A 16,813-nucleotide genomic window follows, 5' to 3' on the forward strand; every position below is an offset into this window, starting at 1 on the left:
ATTTCTGCAAAAGGCATAAATCAACATTTTCCAAGGGCAGATAAGCAGCATGAGAACTTCACCTTTATGAATAAAGCTCTGCAGTGCGACTTAAACTCACAGTTTATGTGCTAAATGTTTTATTTTTTTACTCACTAAACTACAGTGGTTGATTTCAAAGAGCCGCTCTGTGTTTTCACCTTCGAGATAAAACTGTGGCTCCGGCAAGAAATCATTATAAAACTCGATTGGCTTTTATCTTTATGACTACCTGGATTATACAAGGTGATTTACCCTGAGAGTTATTTTTTGACAGGACCGTCAAACTCATGTTAGTTGAGGAGCCACAATAAGTCCCTGTTTGATTGTAGTTAGGTCGTACCAGTAAATAGACGCAACTCCATTATTCTGCAGCTTTTAAGATGCATATTTTCACCAAACCCCGCTTGAAATAAGGTCGCTCACATCACCGATCTCTCAGTAGCCCGGATCGAGGCCTCTTGCAAGGCCGGTGGAGTTACAAAAAAAGTCGACGCCGAGCTGACTTACGATGGCCTTGCACCAGAGGCAGCGCCAGTCCTGCAGCCGCCGCACGCTGCCGCAGTTCTTATCGCACACCACACATTTGGCACTGACGGGCAGGTTTCCCTCCAGCCACTGGTGGGGCATGGACACCTGGAGGAAATACGGGAAAACCACACAAATCAGAGACAGACTGTAAAGAATTGAACATCTAAACCAGCAAATGTGTCTTATATACACCAGTGCAACTTATGTTTGTTGGTTTTTTTTTTTTGGTTCCCCAGAATCCTCAGAATAAGTTTAAGCAAAACCCGTTTGGCGTAATGGGAGAAGAATTACCCCGTCCTCATCCTCGATGATGTCGTTCCCGATGGAGGCCAGCGTGGTCCACTTGCAGTTGTTGGTGGAGCGGACGGCACATCGCTTGTGAGCCTTGAATTTACAAACTGCACAAACGAGACGGAACAAATATAGACAATCTGACACTTTATAATAACGATCCAACGTCTCGAAGTGTACACTCTGTGTGTGTGTGTGTGTGTGTGTGTGTGTGTGTGTGTGTGTGTGTGTGTGTGTGTGTGTGTGTGTGTGTGTGTGTGTGTGTGTGTGAGCGCCTTCCTCTCCTCTGTAGAAAAAACAGCAAAATGTACTGGTGGGTGTATAACGCAGCTGTTTGACAATGACCTTGATCTTTTACTCGACTTAACAAGGTATTTCATGCATTTAATTAAGACTAACATCCAGAAGCATCTCTTAAACTGCCAAACCTTGGAGGTAATAGGTAAACGTGCCCACGTACCTTCGCAGGACAGACCGTGGGAGGTGACGCCCGGCAGCGCCTCCCTGCAGACGTTGCAGAAGGTCGGCCTGGCGTGCGAGCAGGCGTACCAGTTGTGCATCCCCGAGAAATGCTCCATGTTGAACTGACTGGCCTGGAGGAGGAGAAATAAACTGGGGGTGAACGAAGCTCGGCAAGATCGGAGGCCTTCATGGACGGAAAGATTCATTCGTCAATCGGATAGAAACTCTCTTTGCAAGAATTAGCGGATATTCAACCCGAATGGGAAATCGATTTTGAACAAATAATACCGTTTGATGCAGACTGTGGGAGATCTTTATCTAAACGCGACTTTAAGGTTAAGAAGCAGGTGAAATAATCTCATCCTAAAGGTGGAGAATTCACTCAAACACAGGTCTGAACCTTCACCGTCGCTTGAAGTAGCACAAGTCAGAAAAAGACGAGGACGAATCAAACGTGCTATTGCAGAAGGTGAGAGACCCCCTGAACCAGAGACGACCCCCCCCCCCCAACCCCCTTTATAATCTATCGCAGGAGAAGCCCCGGCTTTATGGAAGGCATCAATCCGTTGGCGGGGAGCTGAAATCAGAGACGTAAGAGACTGAAGAGAATGAAAAAGGGAAGTATTTCCACCAAAAAGAAAAAAAAAAAGATCATTTAAAGAGAGAAAGAGATGAACGAAGACTTGAGGTGCTAATCTTGTTGTCAAAGTGAATTACACTCGACACGACGCCATCGCTCTCTGACGAGCGTCGGCTTGGCTCCGGTCGTCCTGATGTCAGCCAAGACACGAGGAAGAAACATTCAATAATTTAAAAAAAAGAAGACGCCGATGGAGAGATTAGAGTCTCTCACCTCGTAGGTTTCCCATTTCTGGACGGATTTGAGAGCGGTGATCCAGTCCTCCATTTCCTTCCTGCTCTCGGCGCAAAGCATGAGTTTACGAAAGGGAGTGATCACCTGCGGGCGAGGGGAAGATGCAGATTTCAACATTTCAACCTGTGAAACGGTTTCATTTTTCAGGTTGAGACTTTTTATTTTATTTTATTTATTTATTTTTTTTCCTGCTCACCGTGAAGCTGTTGTTGATGTTCTTGGTGCTGGTCTCGGCCACGCTGGCATCCGACAGATCCACTTCATCGAAAATCAGGGACTGAAAAAGAAACGCGGCCGCAATTTCATCATATTTTTGTGTCTTATTCTGTTAAACATGATCAGAATTTAGAGGCATAACTTGTGGATTTCAGTCCGTTCCACTTCAGAAAGCACTGAAATGTGTACGGGATAATAAGTAATATTGCTAAAAAGTACTTACGTAAAAGCACTTTTCAATTGTTAATCTATGCTTTATTGGGTCATCAACAATATTTATTAAATTTATCTGCATAAAATATAAACTTTTGAAGCACCTTTATAAGAAACACATATACTGTTTTCTGTTTGTTAACAAATAAGCACTTCAGCAAGTAAAATGCAGATAAATGTTATAGATGAGCAGTGATTTTACAAGCAGCAAGGAATTATATACATGATGTAAATATTATTGAAATTAAAGTAAAATTACATTCTATGTAAGGACTAGTATTAAGTAATTGAAGTAACCTGTAATTTTCACTGATTTTAGCAGATCATGAAGTAATTTCAGGGTAATGGTCATAATATAATTGAAATACAGCTTTTTGCACCTACTGTGTGTATTTTTCATCTGCGCTTTTTACGCAGTTTTCGCCATTCAAAGTCTTTTTTCGACCGTTTCTACACATCTACTTACCTTGCAGTCTTTGGCATAGTAGAGGGTCCTTCCTCTGAGCTTGAAATACCTCCTCTTCCACCTCTGGAAGGAGCTGGTCTGCTTTAACAGGATTCCCTCCTTCACACTTTTCTATACAGAGAGAGAGAGAGAGAGAGAGAGAAACAGACGTTAGTGTATCCAGATCCTCAGAATAAGTGACGAATCTTCTTCTTGGACTTCACACATAAGCAGACGGAGAGTAGGACCACGGTGGATGGAGACGATGGAGTGACTGTGTGGCTCGTCTGTGTAAAAACACACTAAAGAGACGGAAGGAAAGTTGGATGAGCGGAAAAGTTTCTTAAAAAAAAAAAGAACAAACTAGAAAAAAACACATTTCTGTCACTAATTTAAGGTTGTACGAAGGGAAAGGTAGGATTTTCTATTGTGTTTTAGAAAATTGTGCCTACATCTGCTATTTAAAAAGATCTTAAAATGCTTCTTTTGATTTATAGAGCTAAGGATTTAGGGTTTTCTATGCCAGTCCAGGCCAATCTGGACTGTCTTCTAGTGAAGCTGCTTGAGGTTTAGAATGCTGGGACACCGAGCGTCTCTCCTTTATCATTCTTCATACAGTGACGTTTCACACTTAAATTAAAATTCCGGCATTTTCCTGTAGATTGTGAAACTGGACGTTCGTGGTCCGAGGTCCCCGCCCCAAACAAACCCGCAGCAAGTGGGTTTATGACGATCTGTTTCTTGCTTTTTGCTTGTGTGAGGATCTGTGTTTCCAACAAACGTCCCCCAGAGATTTCTTTTGAATGCAAGTGTGTGTGTGTATATATATATATATATATATGACGTGATTCTTGCTTTGCATGTTTTTGTCAATACGTGAGTGTGTAACATGAAAATGACTTCTTTCATTTTTGGATTTACTTTGCTGAAAACGCCCACCCCCTGCTCTGGTGGCTTCTACCGTCCTGCAGCCCTCCACTTTTTCTGCCCGTCCCCCGAGGGAGGAGTCGCCGCCATGGAGATCTCCCGTTTCCCATCACGGACGCCCGGATCCGATCTTGGAAGTCTCGTCACGTTACCGACGGCTCCGTACGGCTGCACGTGTACCAGGTAATGCGGCGGCATTCCTGCTCCGGTCGCCGTGGCAACCGTCATTAATTCAGCCTCCAGGACAACCCTGGGACTTTCTCGTGGAGATAACAACGTGCCGGAATATGTCCGCAGTACACACCAACGTTTTCTATAACGGGATTTTTTTTTTTCACATGAGAAATGTGATGGGATGAAAACTTAAATGCGTCCAATATACTCGTGAAGCTCTTGAAATATTGTATGAATATGACCAAGATACACACAAAAACATTTCAAAAAATCTAAAAAACATCAGAATATATCCTGAAAACCTATCAAAATATAATTATAAACTATATTCGAAACAATTTCTTGATGCATTTATATATTATCTATATTCAAAATACTTTCATATATTACAGTTTAAAGTAAAAACTGAATTATTAATATATACTTTTTATATTATTAAAAAAAAAGAAATATACTAAAATTATCCAAATGTACACCCAAAAAAGTATTCAAATCCAAAATATACTTAAAATTTTATGAAAATACACCTTAAATTCAAATTTTGTTGACATAACATCAGATGAATGACATCGAAAAAATATCCTTTAAGTATTGATTACACTTAAATTGTTTCAATATACGTATGAAATTATTCCAATTTGAACTAAAAATATTCTTAAAGGTATCTGTAATTCATGTTTTTTGTTTTCTTTTTTACTTGTAAAATGTTCAAAACACACCTCTATCAGAAATTTCCAAATATTACAGCGACACAGCCATTTCACAATCGTGAAAAGTATAAGTAAGAATTATGAAATACTTCAGTCACTTTCCTGAAAATGACGAGACGTTCCTGAAGCCGACTAATCGAGCTTTCAGGAATCGCCTGAGCTGGAGTGAGGAATAATGAATCACGTCCTCTGAAGTTGAGCGAGCCCCCTCGTCAGTATTCGTGCTCGCGTTGCTGCGGCAACCTGTTCTCAACCGTAAACTTTCTCTTTATGTAAACAGATGTCTCTTGATGGCGTCTCTGGCGGTATTCCAGTATTTCCGCACTCTTTTATCAAATTAAAATCCTATTTATTCTGAGTAATCATGTCATTAGTCTGAGTCACTTATCATCACAGTTTTTTTTTTTCATTCCAAATAAACGAGACCGAACAACGGACGGGGCGATGACAAAAGACTTTCTCCACGATGGCGGTATTCGTGTCTTGTTTTCCAGCGTAAACTACAACACGTCACAGCCCGAGAGCAGTGCCTTGGCAGCGGCTTCAGGTGTGTGTGTGTGTGTGTGTGTGTGTGTGTGTGTGTGTGTGTGTGTGTGTGTGTGTGTGTGTGTGTGTGTGTGTGTGTGTGTGTGTGTGTGTGTGTGTGTGTGGGGGGAACAAGCCAAAAATAATGCGCCCCGGAGGAAGAAACGAGGCTCAGACTGGATGATCACGAGCTGCATGACAAGAACCAAGCGGATGACGACAGTGGAAAATGGCTGCGAGCTGGAGTCACGAAGTGTTGGCGTGTCGGGGCAAAGACGATTTATTTGACTGCTGAAATTCCTGCTCGCAACGATGGTCGGTTATGTCAGCGGTGCCCAAGCTGTAACCGATTCTTAAGAGACGTCAAAATTAGAACTTTGTAAGAAGATGCGTTCTAGAATCAAAAGGAGATACGGGGAACTGCCTGATGCTTTTAGTGCAACTCTCTCCGACACACAATTGTTCATGAGAGTTCAACACGACTTGACTGAATTAAAATTAAATTAAAAGTTAAAGTTAGAGCAGATGTTACCATTTTTCAATGCACCAACAATGCTTTGAATCCATAGCACAGACTGTCACGTTGTTAAACTGTCATTTTCATGCGCAATAAGTGCAAAAAACTGTCAATTATTTGTGGTTCTTGGTGCAGCTCGTGTTAGTTTTCACACATTTTGTGCGTTCTGCAATCTTCATTCTTCGCTCGACTTCCGTCTTTCCACCTTTGGTTGCGTTTAATTGCGCAAATAAAGTTTAACGTCCTAATTATTGCTGAGAATCTAATCGTCGCTCTCCATTCATCTCGGTCTGGTGTGCTTCTCTCCGCGGTAATGGCCTCGTCCATCTGTACACGGGGGGAGGAAAACAATGCAGACGCGTCGTCAAACCAGCCGTAAATTTAATTCATCACTTCATCGCAAACTCATTTCCCTCCTAAAACGTGAACACGGGTGCGATGGGGAGATATCCAGCCTTGGAGCTCCAATTCCCCTCACGATAAATGTGTTTCTAAACCCTCAGGGGGATGGGAGGAAAATCACTTATTGTCATCGTGTTAGAGGAGAAGAAGAAGGGGGTGGGGTGGGGGGGGGGGGGGGGGGGGGTGGGGTGATGGATCGGCTCGTGGTACGGATCATTAGCGAGAGGAGACGGGAGGACGGAAGGCAGCGGAAACGAGGAGGAGAAAACAAACAAGGCGGCGAGGACGGCGAGACAAGCAGAAAGATCCCAAGGAGTTGAGACAAAGGAGGCGGAAACTGAAGTCCCCCTGACGAGGGGAGGAGCAGGACAAACACACGGACAAGAAGGTGTAAAGGTCTTCAGAGCCGGAGAGGTGTCGCAACGGTTCACCAATCAAACCGATCTGTTGTTACCGTGGCGACGCCGAGCAGAGCCGTCAATCATGACGCAATTTAATGCACCGGCTGACATGGCTGAAGGACGGCGCGGGGGTTTAGAGATTACGGTGGAAGTTCGCATTTAGCGTCACAGCTATACAAACTCAACGTCTGCCAAAGCTTTAGTAAGTCAAGTGGAGCGAAGACCAGAGTGTCCCAAGACCAAGACTAGGTCAATAAAGGTCCAAGACCAAGACTAGGTCGAGACTTTAAAGGTCCAAGACCGAGGCAAGACCAAGACCAGAGCGTCCCAAGACCAAGACTAAGTCAATAAAGGTCCAAGACCAAGACTAGGTCGAGACTTTAAGGAGCCTAAACTGAGGCAAGACCAAGACCAGAGCATCCCAAGACCAAGACTAGACCAAGACTTTAAAGGTCCAAGACCGAGGCTAGACCAAGACCAGAGCTTCCCATGACCAAAACAATACGTGGTCAACATTAACTCAAGACCAAACCTTCAAAATGTGTTCTCTTCAGTTCAACACTAATTTATTTTACAACTTTTTGTATATTTGGTAACCATTCTAACTACGCAAATGAAGTTCACACTCGTGTAGAAATGACGTATCTTATATAAAAAGAAATCTGGATTCCTGAACAGTCCAAGTCGTCACTGACCACATCTTTTATTCAACATGTGTGACCTTCCTTAAAACGCCTCCTCCGGGAGATTCCTCCATGAAATAACAGATTGTTAGAGAAGTAGGCCCCCCCCCCCCCCCGAGACGAAGACTGAATAAAGTGTCCGGCTTCTCCTTCATCGGTTGCTCAAATCTAGGCTATAATAATAACAATAGAGGACATCACTCTGCATGTTGTGCACACTGTGTAAGGCCTCCAGGCCAGTTTGTATATACATGTTTGAGGGTTTATTAAAGCGGATGTGCACAGGAGCATATCAGCAGAGTAAACAGCACACGTGTACACATGAGTACACGAGCACAACGTATACAGTACTCAAAGGTCGGTATGTACTCGCCGTCTCCACACCCTCTCTATCCGCGTTATCATTAGAGCGGCAGCAATCACATCAAAACAATCAACATGCAAAGATTCGAGCTCTCATACAAATACACCATGTTGGCAGACATGCTTTTTCAAACACGATGCAGTCAGACCACATCAAATGTGTCCAGTTTAGTTAAGAGGGCAAATTATGTGGCGCTAAAATAAGCTTTGTTTAGCCGAACAAGTAAGCCAAAATAAACTAGGCCAAGATTGGTTACGTTAAACAAAGATAAAGGAAAACCCAAGCGAAAGTACGTCATGTTAAGTTATCCAAGTTAAAAAAACACTGGATACGTGACATTAAGTTATAACAGTTTACATTAAGCTGAATTACAATCGATTCACCAAGTTACGTGAAGATAAGCTGCAATAAAAAAAAGGCAAAACGTAAAGAAGTCCATAGGATTAAGTCACGAGTCGTACGGTTATTAAAGGGACCAAAGCATAGACAGTCTATATAATATCGTTGCATTTATCTGAAGACACGCAGCAGCACAGAAAGGATTTCACCGCGAGCGCTGCAGCGCTCCCACATACAAATCCGACCCGCTTCAGTGCTGCCATTGTTCTTGTCTTTTTAAAAGACATTTGAATAGCCTCCGCACGCAAACGCCTGTAGGCCTCCGCTCGGCGAGTTGGCACACAACGTTGACCCGATAGTTCCTCGGTCAACCACTCCACGCCGTTTCAACAAAAGAAAAAGAGAAATTCATACCAGCGCACTGTGATTTGTTCTGATGGACAATGGCCTGGTAGCATCAACACTTCCCTACAAGCATCTGAATGCTGTGAAGCACTGTATGTAAATTCTGCACAGCTATAAAGAGCCACAAACTATTAAAGCGAATACAAAATTTAACGTGAACTGTTTGAAGCAAGACATTTTTTTTTTCAGATTTATTACATTAACATAATTTGTCGCAGTTTTGCCGCATGCTGATATTACACAGCGCTACGAAACACAAGCAGCCATAGATTCACATCAAGGGAAGGAAATTAAGTTTACTTAAATGTTGTGATTTAGATTCAAGAAGGAATTTAAAAAAATTAAAAAAAAAAAAAAGAAAATCTTCGATAATGAAGTCAAAATTTTTAGGTCACATAATACTAAAATATCAAAAATTAAAGCTAAATGCTGAAAAGCAAAACGTGTATTCTCAAAATATACCTTTTATTTTCAAATTTAGCATTACAGATTCAAAAAAAGTCATGTAATGTGATGATTTAGGATGAATAAGAAAACACTTTTGGGTATATTTTTCTTTTTTCGACCAAATTCTGGGGGAAAAACAGCCATCGTGAATGTGCTGTTGCCATGACAACAAAGGCGCAATATGTAAAAATATGAACAATAACTATAAACACTTTTCACAAAAGTCCTTTTCTGTCGAGCAGAGGTCCAGCGTAGATTTAACCACCTTAAATAAATATATAACATTTTAAAGTAGAATTCTTTTAAATATGGTTTTATTCCATATAAATACAACATAATGTGTTTATTTGCACAACTTCACAAGTTAGTATTAAAATATCCCAAATGAACACAAATTTTATCATTTTCTTTCACAAATATATAAAACAATAGTCAGTTGAATACATTACATCGTCACTTCCGTAAATCTGTTTGAATAACGTTCAGAGGAAGCTGTAGCCAGAAGAAGAATATATTAACGAAGATTTCATTTCATCCTCTTTGAACTGAGCTCTGCAAAATGTTTGTATGGCAGTTAATACCTTTTTTTAATGGCTACAATACAAAAACATGACCCATTTTGCTTATTTTTTAACTTAAATATTTACAAAAGGAGTGACATATTTGTACTTTAAAACCAGCTCAACTTCATACTTTAGCCGACAGCAAAGAAAACAAATAAAAGACCAAAAATTTTTAGTCCAAAATTGACTTTAAAGTCTTTTTTTTTTTTGCTCGTTAGAATGATGCATGTATTGAAAAATGTATAGTTTATGGATTTTTGGTGAATTATGGCATTTCTTAATATGTAAATCGTTAAAAAGAGGGGGAAAAAATGAACTATTAACCAAAATGACATCAACATTTATACAGCAGCAAGAAATGAACAAACTAGTGACCGACAGACAAAACTTTTTCAGGTCAACTGACTTTAAGCGAGCCCAAAACTTTTGTTTAAGTAGAATAGAGAATGTTTCTACTGCAGTAAGAGGAATAAAGTACATATATTACTTTTTCAATACAAATTGGACTTGTAACCAAGATATTTTTTCATTAGATTCTTTTAATATGTATTATTGTCGTTACTTCAGTACGCTTTATGTTTGTGGTCTGCAAAAAGTTTATTTAAAAGTTTATGCTGAGAACTAGAGTCACCTATTGTCGTTTTCATGTTATATGGCAGCTTTCTTTCTCATGGTAAGAACACAAAACATAAACATTTTCATCTATAACGGAACTTTGTTAGTACAAATCTGACCTCACATCTACTTAAAAACCTCTATTTTATACAATAAAGTATCTATTTAGGTAAATGTGTCAAACATGTGTCCCACGGACCAACTCAGGTCCACTAGAGGGTCAAATCTGGTCTGCAAAGGAATAAAAAAATTTACTTTTAAACAAGTCGAGTCATTTCCTGCATTTCTAGTTGCAACATCCTTTAATATAAAACATAGTATTTCATCATGTCACTGTATTTCGCATCATTTAGAATGGCATGATATTGAAATTATACTTTTTTTTTTATATATAGAACTTTTTCAGGTTTTCCAAAAAAAACATCCTTCAATTTTCATGTAGTTGTAAAACACAGAGGAATGTGGTTAGTTAATATGTTATTTAACCAATTGAGCTTTAAGTTGGCTGACGTGTTTCAAACCGGAGGTTTATGTGAGAACGGCGATACAGAAAAAGGTTTTCAGTCTTTCAATAATGGCAAAAATAATCAAAGGCAAGTTAGTTGGTTGAAGACAATGAGGATCAGGATGAATTGAGTTCAAATTATAAACTACACACACAAACACACACACACACAGGTGAGACATCTGCTCATTACTTGCTATAGTCTATAAATACCTACAGTTCTAATTACAATCAACCACCCAAATAAATGTGCCAAAAGCAGAAAGGAATTAGTTTCCTTTTGGTGTGGGGTTTAACCTCTCCCTGTCACTGACACTGACACTGACCTCCTCCACCAGCCGGCCCTCCTGGGGCTTCTCATCGTGGCTGTACTCCAGGTGGTCCTCGTGGCTGAGCTGGCCGTCGTCGTCCTCGCCGGCAACTCCAAACAGCAGCGGCGCGATACAGCAGCCGCTGGGCCGGCACAGCCCCAGCATGACGGCCCGCAGGTTGAGACAGTCGCCACACAACCAGTCCGACTGTCAACCAGGTGGAGTCGCTACAGCGTCTTTGCTCTTCTGGTTGCTATCTGGATTGTTTACCGGCCATCGCTTCTTGTATGACAACTTCAACAAAGTTAGTTTGATGCTTTCTTTTATTCTTTTATTCTTTTGCCCAGGTGAATCTCAGCTGCTCGATCCTACTCTCATGCCGGCAGCTCCTCAAACAATGCACTCCTACTTCCTCCCTCTCGGGTAGCCACGCCCCTTCGGGAAGCCACGCCCCCCTCAGGTGTGCAACTGGAGACTCCTTCAAGTGTGTGTTTGTCTTGTCGTGCGCGCAGACACAGGCACACACAGGCATTTACAAAAAGCTCTCGCTTTACCTTGGATGACACACGCACGCACAAACACACAAACACAAGAGGAGTGGTGTGTGTGTGTGTGTGTGTGTGTGTGTGTGTGTGTGTGTGTGTGTGTGTGTGTGTGTGTGTGTGTGTGTGTGTGTGTGTGTGTGTGTGTGTGTGTGTGTGAGACTCATTCAGTCAGTCAGGTTCTACTAGTTCTATTTATAGCCTGGAGGAAGTGGGCTTGTTCAGACACACACACACACACACACACACACACACATACACACACACACACACACACACACACACACACACACACACACACACACACACACACACACACACACAGCATTTACTTACAATAACTTCCTGCAGACTTAAAGGAAATTCATCCATCAACTCGGTCTATAATCATTCATTCATTCATTATTTATTCATAATGTGTATCTATTATGTCTAGGTCTATGATTAACATAACACCACTGACACTGCTTATCTTTAGACGTTTACTTCATTATCTAAATATCCTTGTTGGTTTTTACATTTGCATGTCCCCCATAACTGTCAAGAATTTGTCCGGTGGAAAAAAATATTGATTCAGTCTAAACTGAAAACAATTCTGCACCAGAGATCAGATTTTTTCTTTTTTTTTAAAGAAACAATAGCTGGCTCATGCTCTGGGTTTATTGGAAAAAGAATAATATTACGTGGTATTATAACGTACTTATTTGCACTTAAAGTGAAATAAATATTACAGTGCAAGATTTGTTCAACTCGGACCAATAGAGGACACATTGTCTTGAATCATATAAGTCTATTAACGTGTTTATTGGAGAACAGTTTTCATTTATTGCTCCAACTTGATTAAATTGAGTTATGGCAAAAAAAATAAAAAAGTCCTTCAAGTTGACTAAACTTGAATCTAATAAGGACTGTGCACTCAGAAGATTAAGTGTCTCGACTTGCCATAACTATTGCAGGTCAACTTTCATCAACTCACGTGCTACATCAAATTGTGTCACCGTAGTATTAATAACTTGGCTAAGTTTACTAAGAGTACTCAATTCATTTGAGGACACTGATCGCCTTCAAAAACTTCAACTTGAGTTTTGCTCAATAAGAATTATCCCGTCATGTAAAAGCGGTTTGGTCGTTCCTCTGTTCGGAAATCATAATTCAATTATTCAAAATTTCCTGTTCAGTAAGCGACTCATTCTTTCATTAACTACTCGCCAGACACAACCAATAATATAACAATGGCCAATAACATGAAAAAAGTGACCATTTTACCTGTGATAAAGACAATAATCATATTAATTTTAATTCGGGTCAAGATTCCCTGGTGACACCCTGAGGGCCAGACGAGCAGAGGTAAAGGGCCACTAATGGTCCCCGGGCCTTATGATGCCTTAAATTATTTAAATGATATAAAAAAAAATTATTTAATTGAATCCTGAAAGCACATTATGGAATACAAAAACATCTTCGTCTTCAGATACTATTTACTGCAAACGAAATCCAGGGCCACTTATCTCTCCGTCGACTTAAACATTAAATCCTGCATCTTCACCGATTAACGTAAGGATTTCCTATATGGGGATTTGAATTCTAATAAAGTCCATATCACCTCCTGTGTTTACACGTTTTTCACGTAACTTTACACGTGCAGCGACGACAATATCAGTTTATTTTCTTTCATCTTGAAATGCATAAGTGAAACGTCCACTGAGTCCCATCATGTCAGAGTGATGGAGAGGTTTATTGGCATGTTGCTCTGCTGAGGAGAGCTGGGAACATCGCCGCGATCACACAAACTCATGTCCTGCCAGGCTGCGTGTGCGCGTGCGTGTGTGTGTGTGTGTGTGTGTGTGAGTGTGTGTGCATGTGTGTGTGTGTGTGTGTTCACGTCTGCACACTGCTGCCTACCCGCTGTCATCGGACTGCTTTCAGTGTCAGATCAGCGTCTCATCTGCCAAGGCAAATTACACCGTGCATGTGCATATCTATTAGTGTGTGTGTGTGTGTGTGTGTGTGTGTGTGTGTGTGTGTGTGTGTGTGCGCGTGTGTGTAAATGTGTGTTTGTGTGTGTTTTCTGCCAGTCGGCGTATCATCCTGCCTTTAATGAGCAGAAACATGCTGTTCCCCACAGACTTGCATACTGACACCACAGTTCCCTCTCTTCAGCTTTTCTCCATCTCCACACACACAACACACACACACACACACACACACACACACACACACACACACACACACACACACACACACACGCCCCTTCTTTCCCTCCGTTCGGATCACTGGCAATTAAATGAAGTGGGAATCAGGTCAAAGAGCCTCATTAGCGACTTCATAAAGTCATCTCACAGTTATTGATGTGAAGTGACTCTGATAATAACATGTTATCAATGTCTGGTCCACTTCCTGCAAACGTGCACCTCAGGTCGAAATGCACCGCCATGACGGTACCAGGTAGGGTTTGGTTAAACAGGATAAATGATGAAGTGATGTAGTGAATGTTGAAACTTAAAAAAAAAGGCTTTGTGAGATAAACAGAGGCAGGCATGCAAACGGATGCACCTGTATAGAAAAGTTCAATTTCTTTAAAGATTCATTTTTGTCCTCAAAAATCCTCTAATACAAACTGATTTTGACAAAACGTCAAGCAAAATCACATTTAAAATTTAAATGAAATACGAAAAAAAACTGCAAAATTATAACAAATATATAAATTAGTCGGTGGCAACAAATACAATTTATGTAAAATTCACTCGAAGCAATGAAATCTGATAAAAAAATATTTAAAAATAAGAAAAAACGAAAAAGAAAATCAGTTAGGAACAAAACTGTTCTATTCTAAGAATATCGAGAAGTTATTGCTCGAGTACATTTTAATCCAGTACAAGGTCACCGTTTTCTGTCACTCATCCAAACAACGACGACCTCTTGAACTTAGAGCTTAGAACAATATGACGAGCTGCACGTTTCTTAATTCATTTAAAAAGATGTGTGTCAACGTGGAAACGACTTGAACAGCATCTTGGAGCTGGAAATTCAAACTTCATAAATCTAAAATGTTCCTTCAGACGAGTTGCAAACTGCTTTTAGGGATGAATGTGAGTGTCTGATAGTCTTTCGGTTCGACGGCACCTTCAGGTTACCTGTAAAACATTAATTTTTTTCTTTCTTCTATAGAGCATGGACCAGTCTGGGTTTGATGAACTGAACGTGACAGTTTGAAAGCGTCTCTTTTTCCCCAAACAACACGCGGCAGCTGTTCATTCGTGAATCAGCGGAGGCGGTGCAGGTATGTCTGTACCCAGACTAATTAAAACAGACGCCGACGCCTGCGGACACCGAAACCCTCTGACCTTCTTTTAATGCGCCCGTGTTTTCGTAATCAAGGGGGGGGGGGGGGGGCCGCGACGCCGCCGTCCCCGGACGGACGACGGCGGAATGCCAAATGAAGCCCGTCCAATGTCACCCCTGTCGGAAAAACCCTGCAGTTTGGGCTTTTCTCCAGCAGATGGCAGGCTGGGAGAGAGAGAGTGAGCGAGAGAGAGAGAGAGAGAGAGAGAGAGAGAGAGAGAGAGAGAGAGAGAGAGAGAGAGAGAGAGTAGAGGTGACTAGGTGCACAGGGAGTGTGACAGCATGGCAGAAAATGAGATGAGGGGTTGTAAAGGACAGAATAACAGAGACATGAAAGACTTAAAATAGTAATAATTTAAAAAAGAAAAAAAGAGTTTGGACTCAGAGGCAGTTTAAACCCTCGCACGCTCCCAGGCAGCTGTGTGAGTCGGTTTATTAATAGAAACGCACGTTAGGTTCCCATTGTGAACACGCAAAGCCGTGTTTCTGGGGGATTCCACGGGCTTACCAGCATTTGTTCACGAGGCGCCGCGCGGCCACAAGGGCGGTGTTGTTACATGTGCGGCGCGTTTAACGTCGCTCAAGAAACGCAGACACACACACACACACACACACATCTGCTGGCTCAAGAAATCCTCCGTGCTGGAGATGGAAGCAGATGCCACCTGGATGGCGTTAATCCCCACCCACCTGGCGCTGCGAGGTGGTTAAAACAAACAGGAGGGGGGGGGGGGGGGGGGGGGGGGGATCATTAGCGGAGGAAAGGTGACACAGGTCACGATTGGTATTCCAAAGGCATGAATGGTTGAAGTAATACCCCGAGTTTGAAACGAACCTTGAGTTTATCTTTTTGACAAAAAAAGAAAGAGGAAAAAAACTAGAAAAAAAGGAAAGAAAAAGAAAGAAGTGAACCGTCAGCTCGCAGAGGCGAGGATGAGATAATTGAAGATTCTATCACGCTTTCGCCTGCTTGTTAACTGGAATGAACGCAAACTGGGATGGTAGTGTGTGTAAGTGTGTGTGTGTGTGTGTGTGTGTGTGTGTGTGTGTGTGTGTGTGTGTGGGTGTGTGTGTGTGTGTGTGTGTGTGGGTGTGTGTGTGTGTGTGTGTGTGCAGGTTAACCCCACCCCCTTTCACCCACCATAACTTTCATTATGCACACAGTTTTATTCACCTGTGCAAAATACGATAAGAAAGACGGCGAGACGGCTCGTTTGAAAACAGCTCGCCTCGTCTGTCATGCATAACTAAACGTTTGACGACACACACACGGAGACACACACACACACATAGACACACACACACATAGACACACACACACACACATACACACACACACACACACACACACACACACACACACACACACACACACACACACACACACACACACACACACACACACACACACAGTCAGAACAAGGCGTGGGAGGACTTTGCACCATGACGACCACATCCTGTCTCATGTACCTCTGTGCGTTTATTAATAGACACACACACACACACACACACACACACACACACACAGACACACACACACACACACACACACACAGATATGTGCAAAATAAAAAAAAAGAAATCAGCCAAAGAGAAACTGTTGACGCTTTCGTCGTACTTCAGATGGCCAGGAAAGTAGAGCAACACTCATCTCACACACGTTTCTTTAACTTTAGCCACATTTCATGTGTGTGTGTGTGTGTTCACGTGTTTTGGAAATATCATCTTGTTTTTGGCTTCTGCCCCTGACGTTTGTGCACTGAAGGACACATAATCTTCTGCTGCTGGTGGTGGAGAGAGGGGGGGGGGGGGGGGCTGGGAGCATACGGACCAAATCTGGCTCTGATGCTGCATAATCCTCACACACACACACACACAGAACAACAAATGAACAGATAAGTCGCTCAGTGAGAAAGAGATAGACGTTGGAAGAGAGGTAGGAGACTCTCTTAATGTGCTGATGCGATTAACGCCCTGCCCCAGTTGTCATC

General features: G+C 41.8%; 1 protein-coding gene across 3 annotated transcripts in view; it reads right to left on the reverse strand.

The window, feature by feature from the left end:
* LOC308124048 (diacylglycerol kinase delta) overlaps positions 1–16,813 on the reverse strand; it is a 69,178-nt gene that overhangs the window by 18,174 nt on the left and 34,191 nt on the right. For 2 of the 3 annotated variants that reach the window (XM_080486830.1, XM_080486832.1), the window contains 6 exons: positions 3,072–3,182; positions 2,373–2,453; positions 2,156–2,260; positions 1,301–1,433; positions 841–947; positions 529–654 (listed from right to left, as the gene is read on the reverse strand). In XM_080486830.1, the coding sequence (XP_080342956.1) occupies positions 529–654; positions 841–947; positions 1,301–1,433; positions 2,156–2,260; positions 2,373–2,453; positions 3,072–3,182 (663 nt within the window). Of the gene's footprint in view, positions 1–528; positions 655–840; positions 948–1,300; positions 1,434–2,155; positions 2,261–2,372; positions 2,454–3,071; positions 3,183–10,953; positions 11,338–16,813 lie in introns of those variants that run through there. The other variant, XM_080486831.1, reaches the window with a different exon arrangement.

The sequence above is a fragment of the Lipophrys pholis genome (assembly GCF_963383615.2).
Source record: "Lipophrys pholis genome assembly, chromosome: 18".
Classification (NCBI taxonomy): domain Eukaryota; kingdom Metazoa; phylum Chordata; class Actinopteri; order Blenniiformes; family Blenniidae; genus Lipophrys; species Lipophrys pholis.